At 53.7% G+C, this 7,448-nt stretch overlaps 1 protein-coding gene across 1 annotated transcript; it reads right to left on the bottom strand.

Moving 5' to 3' along the window:
• Positions 1 to 4,925: 4,925 nt before the first annotated feature.
• Positions 4,926 to 6,973, bottom strand: LOC140192575 (pre-rRNA 2'-O-ribose RNA methyltransferase FTSJ3-like; the record flags this gene model as incomplete). The annotated part of the gene is made up of 4 exons (XM_072250140.1): positions 6,878 to 6,973; positions 5,867 to 5,972; positions 5,572 to 5,618; positions 4,926 to 5,005 (listed from the first exon to the last, which is right to left on the bottom strand). Coding segments are annotated over exons 1-4 (300 nt in total), but the record flags the coding sequence as incomplete, so codon positions are not given.
• Between the last annotated feature and the right edge of the window lie 475 nt (positions 6,974 to 7,448).

Here is a 7,448-nt window from a genome sequence, read left to right as displayed (position 1 = left end):
CAGTGACGTGGGGATATAGTTGGGGAATCAGAACCAGACTGATAATCAGTGACATGGGGACATCGTTGGGGGATCATTACCGGACTGATAATCAGTGACATGGGGACATCGTTGGGGGATCATTACCGGACTGATAATCAGTGACGTGGGGACATCGTTGTTAATCAGTACCAGACTGATAATCAGTGACGTGGGGACATAGTTGGGGGACCATTACTGGACTGATAATCAGTGACGTGGGGACATCGTTGGGGGATCAGGACCAGACTGATAATCAGTGACGTGGGGACATCGTTGTTGATCAGTACGAAACTGATAATCAGTGACGTGGGGACATCGTTGGTAATCAGTATCGGACTGATGATCTGTGACGTGGGGACATCGTTGGGGGATCATTACCGGACTGATAATCAGTGACGTGGGGACATCGTTGGGGAATCATTACTGGAATGATAATCAGTGACGTGGGGACTTCGTTGGGGGATCAGTACCAGACCAATAAGCAGTGACGTGGGGACAGGGGTCAGTAGCAGACTGATAATCAGTGATGTGGGGACATAGTTAGGGGATCAGTACCAGACTGATAATTGGTGACGTGGGAACATCGTTGGGGTACCATTACCAGACTGATAATCAGTGACGTACGGACATCGTTGGGCGATCATTACCGCACTGATAATCAGTGAAACGGGGACATCGTTGGGGGATCAGTACCGGACTGATAATCAGTGACGTGGGGACATCGTTGGGTGATCAGTACCGGACTGATAATCAGTGACGTGGGGACATCGTTGGGCGATCATTGCCGGACTGATAATCAGTGATGTGGGGACATAGTTGGGGAATCAGTAGCGGACTGATAATCAGTGACCTGGGGACATCGTTGGGGGATCAATACCGGGCTGATAATCAGTGACGTCGGGACATCGTTGGGGGATCATTACCGGACTGATAATCAGTGACGTGGGGACATCGTTGGGATCAGTACTGGACTGATAATCAGTGACGTGAGGACATCGTTGGGGGATTATTACCCGACTGATAATCAGTGACGTGTGGACATCGTTGGTGATCAGTACCAGACTGATAATCAGTGACATGGAGACATCGTTGGGGGGTCAGTAGCAGACTGATAATCAGTGATGTGGGGATATAGTTGGGGGATCAGTACCGGACTGATAATCAGTGACGAGGGGACATCGTTGGGGGATGATAACCTGACTTATAATCAGTGACGTGGGAACATCGTTGGGGGATCATAACCAGACTAATATTCAGTGACGTGGAGACATCGTTGGGGGGTCAGGAGCGGACTGATAATCAGTGACGTCGGGATATCGTTTTGATCAGAACCAGACTGATAATCAGTGACGTGAAGACATCGCTGGGGGATCATTACCAGACTGATAATCAGTGACGTGGGGACAAAGTTGGGGGAACAGTACCAGACTGATAATCAGTGATGTGGAGACATCGTTGGGGGGTCAGTAGCGGACTGATAATTGGTGACGTGGGGACATCGTTGGGGGATGATAACCTGACTGATAATCAGTGACGTGGGGACATCGTTGAGGGATCAGTACCAGACTGATAATCAGTGACGTGGGGACATCGTTGGGGGATCAGTACCGGACTGATAATCAGTGACGTGGGGATATAGTTGGGGAATCAGAACCAGACTGATAATCAGTGACGTGGGGACATCGTTGGGGGGTCAGTACCGGACTGATAATCAGTAACATTGGGACATAGTTGGGGTATAATTATCAGACTGATAATCAGTGACGTGAGGGACGTTGTTAGGGGTCAGTACCGGACTGATAATCAGAGACATTGGGACATAGTTGGGGTATAATTATCAGACTGATAATCAGTGACGTGGGGACATCGTTGGGGGATCATTACCGGACTGATAATCAGTGACGTAGGGACATCGCTGGGATCAGTACTGGACTGATAATCAGTGACGTGGCGACATGGTTGGGGGATCAGTACCAGACTGATAATCAGTGACGTGGGGACATCGTTGGGGGATCATTACTGGACTGATAATCAGTGACGTGGGGACATAGTTGGGGGACCATTACTGGACTGATAATCAGTGACGTGGGGACATCGTTGGGGGATCAGGACCAGACTGATAATCAGTGACGTGGGGACATCGTTGTTGATCAGTACGAAACTGATAATCAGTGACGTGGGGACATCGTTGGTAATCAGTATCGGACTGATGATCTGTGACGTGGGGACATCGTTGGGGGATCATTACCGGACTGATAATCAGTGACGTGGGGACATCGTTGGGGAATCATTACTGGAATGATAATCAGTGACGTGGGGACTTCGTTGGGGGATCAGTACCAGACCAATAAGCAGTGACGTGGGGACAGGGGTCAGTAGCAGACTGATAATCAGTGATGTGGGGACATAGTTAGGGGATCAGTACCAGACTGATAATTGGTGACGTGGGAACATCGTTGGGGTACCATTACCAGACTGATAATCAGTGACGTACGGACATCGTTGGGCGATCATTACCGCACTGATAATCAGTGAAACGGGGACATCGTTGGGGGATCAGTACCGGACTGATAATCAGTGACGTGGGGACATCGTTGGGTGATCAGTACCGGACTGATAATCAGTGACGTGGGGACATCGTTGGGCGATCATTGCCGGACTGATAATCAGTGATGTGGGGACATAGTTGGGGAATCAGTAGCGGACTGATAATCAGTGACCTGGGGACATCGTTGGGGGATCAATACCGGGCTGATAATCAGTGACGTCGGGACATCGTTGGGGGATCATTACCGGACTGATAATCAGTGACGTGGGGACATCGTTGGGATCAGTACTGGACTGATAATCAGTGACGTGAGGACATCGTTGGGGGATTATTACCCGACTGATAATCAGTGACGTGTGGACATCGTTGGTGATCAGTACCAGACTGATAATCAGTGACATGGAGACATCGTTGGGGGGTCAGTAGCAGACTGATAATCAGTGATGTGGGGATATAGTTGGGGGATCAGTACCGGACTGATAATCAGTGACGAGGGGACATCGTTGGGGGATGATAACCTGACTTATAATCAGTGACGTGGGAACATCGTTGGGGGATCATAACCAGACTAATATTCAGTGACGTGGAGACATCGTTGGGGGGTCAGGAGCGGACTGATAATCAGTGACGTCGGGATATCGTTTTGATCAGAACCAGACTGATAATCAGTGACGTGAAGACATCGCTGGGGGATCATTACCAGACTGATAATCAGTGACGTGGGGACAAAGTTGGGGGAACAGTACCAGACTGATAATCAGTGATGTGGAGACATCGTTGGGGGGTCAGTAGCGGACTGATAATTGGTGACGTGGGGACATCGTTGGGGGATGATAACCTGACTGATAATCAGTGACGTGGGGACATCGTTGAGGGATCAGTACCAGACTGATAATCAGTGACGTGGGGACATCGTTGGGGGATCAGTACCGGACTGATAATCAGTGACGTGGGGATATAGTTGGGGAATCAGAACCAGACTGATAATCAGTGACGTGGGGACATCGTTGGGGGGTCAGTACCGGACTGATAATCAGTAACATTGGGACATAGTTGGGGTATAATTATCAGACTGATAATCAGTGACGTGAGGGACGTTGTTAGGGGTCAGTACCGGACTGATAATCAGAGACATTGGGACATAGTTGGGGTATAATTATCAGACTGATAATCAGTGACGTAGGGACATCGCTGGGATCAGTACTGGACTGATAATCAGTGACGTGGCGACATGGTTGGGGGATCAGTACCAGACTGATAATCAGTGACGTGGGGACATCGTTGGGGGATCATTACTGGACTGATAATCAGTGACGTGGGGACATCATTGGGATCAGTACTGGACTGATAATCAGTGACGTCGGGACATCATTTTTGGATGATCATAACCGGACTGATAATCAGTGACGTGGGGACATCGATGGTGATCATTACCAGACTGATTATCAGTGATGTGGGGACATCGTTGGGCGATCAGTACCGCACTGATAATCAGTGACGTGGGGACATTGTTGGGGGGTCAGTACCGGACTGATAATCAGTAATGTAGGGACATCATTGGGCGATCATTGCCGCACTGATAATCAGTGACGTGGGGACATAGTTAGGGGATCAGAACCAGACTGATAATCAGTGACGTGGGGACATGGTTGGGTGATCATTACCGGACTGATAATTAGTGACATGGGGACATTGTTGGGGGGTCAGTACCGGACTGATAATCAGTGACGTGGGGACATCGTTGGGGATAAGGTCTGGACTGATAATCAGTGACGTGGGGACATCGTTAGTGATCATTACTGGACTGATAATCAGTGATGTGGGGACATCGTTGGGGGGTCAGAAACAGACTGATGATCAGTGACATGGGGACATCGTTGGGTGATCATTACCGGACTAATAATCAGTGACGTGGGGACATCGTTGTGGGGTCAGTACCGGACTGATAATCAGTAATGTTGGGACATCGTTGGGGGGTCAGTACCGGACTGATAATCAATGACGTGAGGACATCGTTGGGGGATCAGTACCAGACTGATAATCAGTGATGTGGGGACATCGTTGGGTGATCATTACCGGACTGATAATCAGTAACGTGGAGACATCGTTGGGGGGTCAGTACCGGACTGATAATCAGTGACGTGGGAACAAAGTTGGGGGATCAGTACCGGACTGATAATCAGTGACGTGGGGACATCGTTGGGGGGTCATTACCGGACTGATAATCAGTGACGTGGGGACATCGTTCGGGGATCATTACCGGACTGATAATCAGTGACGTGGGCAATCGTTGGGGGGTCAGAACCGGACTAATAATCAGTGACTTGGGGACATCGTTGGGGAAGAGGCATTTTACCTGTCGGCATTTCTCAGTAGTGATGTCCTCCTGTAGTGTAACAACGCTGGGAATGGGTTTAATCGGGACAAGATCAACACCTGAAAAAGACACAAGAATAGATACTTCACTCTGGGATCTCCACACCGTGTCTGACCCGTGTCCCGGGAGCGCTCGGTGCCCACACTGGGGATAAAGTGGGGGGGACACACTGTGGGGGTGACGTAGAGGGAGCTCCACACCGTGTCTGACCCGTGTCCCGGGAGCGCTCGGTGCCCACACTGGGGATAAAGTGGTGGGGGGGTCACACTGTGTGGGTGATGTAGAGGGAGCTCCACACTGTGTCTGACCCGTGTCCCGGGAGCGCTTGGAGCCCACACTGGGGATAAAGTGGGGGGGGACACACTGTGGGGGTGCTGTAGAGGGAGCTCCACACCGTGTCTGACCCGTGTCCCGGGAGCGCTCGGTGCCCACACTGGGGATAAAGTGGGGGGGGGGGGGACACACTGTGGGGGTGATGTAGAAGGAGCTCCACACCGTGTCTGACCCGTGTCCCGGGAGCGCTCGGTGCCCACACTGGGGATAGAATTGTGGAGGGAGGGGCGGGTGCCAATGGGACGCCAGCTGTGATGTGCAGGTTTAGCAGCAGGATCCTTACAGAACTCACCAATAATCAGACTCGACACCGGCATAAACTTGGAAGCCACTTGTAGCCTTTGGGTCAGAACAGAGTGAGTGTGAGACATCAGATTCTGACACAGAGGTCACATTCTGCCCCTTCTCCCTCCCGGTACTAAACACCCCTCCCTCCCTGTCTGCCACCCGTCCTCCCCCTGCCTGCCTGTTCTCAACAGCCCAGCACATCCCCTTCCTCTCCCTCTCTATCCTCCCTTCTACTCCGTCGCTCTTTACCTCCCCCTCCCACCCTCCTTCCCATCCCTGTCCTCGCTCCCTGCACTCACCAGCCTCCGGGAGCTGCGCACAGGTCGATGAGAGCCCGCGCTCTCTGCAGGAACTGGAACTTCCGGTTCAGCTGAATGAGTTTGAAGGCCGACCGGGATCTGTAACCTGGAGAGGGGAGAGCATAGGGCGAAGGGTGGGTTGGGGGGGGGGGGCGGGGGCGGGAGAGGGGATCAAGAGACGTGGACAGATATGGGTGGGGGTGTCAGGGGAAAGTTAGCGGTCAGGTCGGGGAGAGGTCAGGGTGAAGTGGGAGGTCGGTGCATGATCGGGGGTGGGGTATGGGATGAACCGGTGGGAAGTGGTCAGGAAGAGGGAGTGGGTCAGATGGGAGGTGCAGTAGAAGGTTGTCAGGGGAAGCCAGACATCAGACGTGAAAGGTCAGTGCAGGGTAAGAGGAGAAGGGGGTCAAAGAGGGGAAAGGTCAATACAGGGTCAGGGGGAGGGGGTCAGAGAGGGGAGACGTCAGTGCAGGGTCAGAGAAAAGAGAGGTCAGTGTAGGGTCAGAGGGGAGGGATCAGAGAGAGGTGGAAAGGTCAGTGCAGGGTCAGTGGGATAGAGGTCAGAGGACAGGGGTCAGAGAGAGGTGGAAAGGTCAGTGCAGGGTCAGTGGGATAGAGGTCAGAGGACAGGGGTCAGAGAGAGGTGGAAAGGTCAGTGCAGGGTCAGTGGGATAGAGGTCAGAGGACAGGGGTCAGAGAGAGGTGGAAAGGTCAGTGCAGGGTCACATAGGGGCCAAAGGTCAGCAGGGGATCAGCGGCAGTGCGCGACCCCAGGCGAACCCGGTACTGCCCCTCCGGACCCCCGCATATCTCCATTGACCGCAGGTGACCCCTGCTGACCCCCCCGATCGCCCCCACGTGACCTCTCCCCTTCCCGGGAGCACGTGAGCCTCCCTACGTCACGCCGCCGCCGCTGTTCGCCGTCCTGGCACGTGGCTACCCCGCCGCCCGTTTCACGTGACCACCCCCTTCCCCGCCCCCCCACGTCGTCCCACGTGACCCCCCGGTTACCGGTCTCCTTGGCCAGGTGGTAGAACTTGTCGCGCCGGGCCTTGCCCGTCTTCACCTTCTTCCCCATGGCCACCACACGCCGTCCTTACGTCACCGCCACCGACGGCTCTAGTCCCACCCCCCCTCTCACCTCCACCAATCGCGGCGCAAGCTCCGCCCGCACGCTGGCATCGGGTCCCGCCAGCCAATGGAAGCTGAGAGGTGTCGGAAAACTGGGGCGCGTCGGCAGGAGGCCAGCCAATCACAGCGAACGGGAAGGCGGGTGGAAGCAGGGCACGTGGGGCAGGACTTTTCGGCCGATGGCCAATGAGAGGGCAAGTTCCGATCACGTGTGGACAACAGCAAAGCGGGGGGGGAATCCGGGCTGCGGTCACGTGGTTTGCTAAGCAGGAGGATGGCGATTGGACGAGCCTCGGTGGTGGGCGGGATAATAAGTGGGTGAGAGGCAGTGCGCTCAGCCAGTAGCGGGGCCAGTTCCCTGCACAACTTCGCGAGGGGGAAGGCGGGGCATTTACCGAGCCTTTGTGTAGGTCACGTTGGCCGGGGCTAGAGGCTAACCAATGGTAGAGGC

This window comes from Mobula birostris, unplaced genomic scaffold (assembly GCF_030028105.1).
Source record: "Mobula birostris isolate sMobBir1 unplaced genomic scaffold, sMobBir1.hap1 scaffold_1698, whole genome shotgun sequence".
In the NCBI taxonomy this organism is placed as follows: Eukaryota; Metazoa; Chordata; class Chondrichthyes; order Myliobatiformes; family Myliobatidae; genus Mobula; species Mobula birostris.
This window is presented reverse-complemented; position numbering and strand designations above follow the sequence as displayed.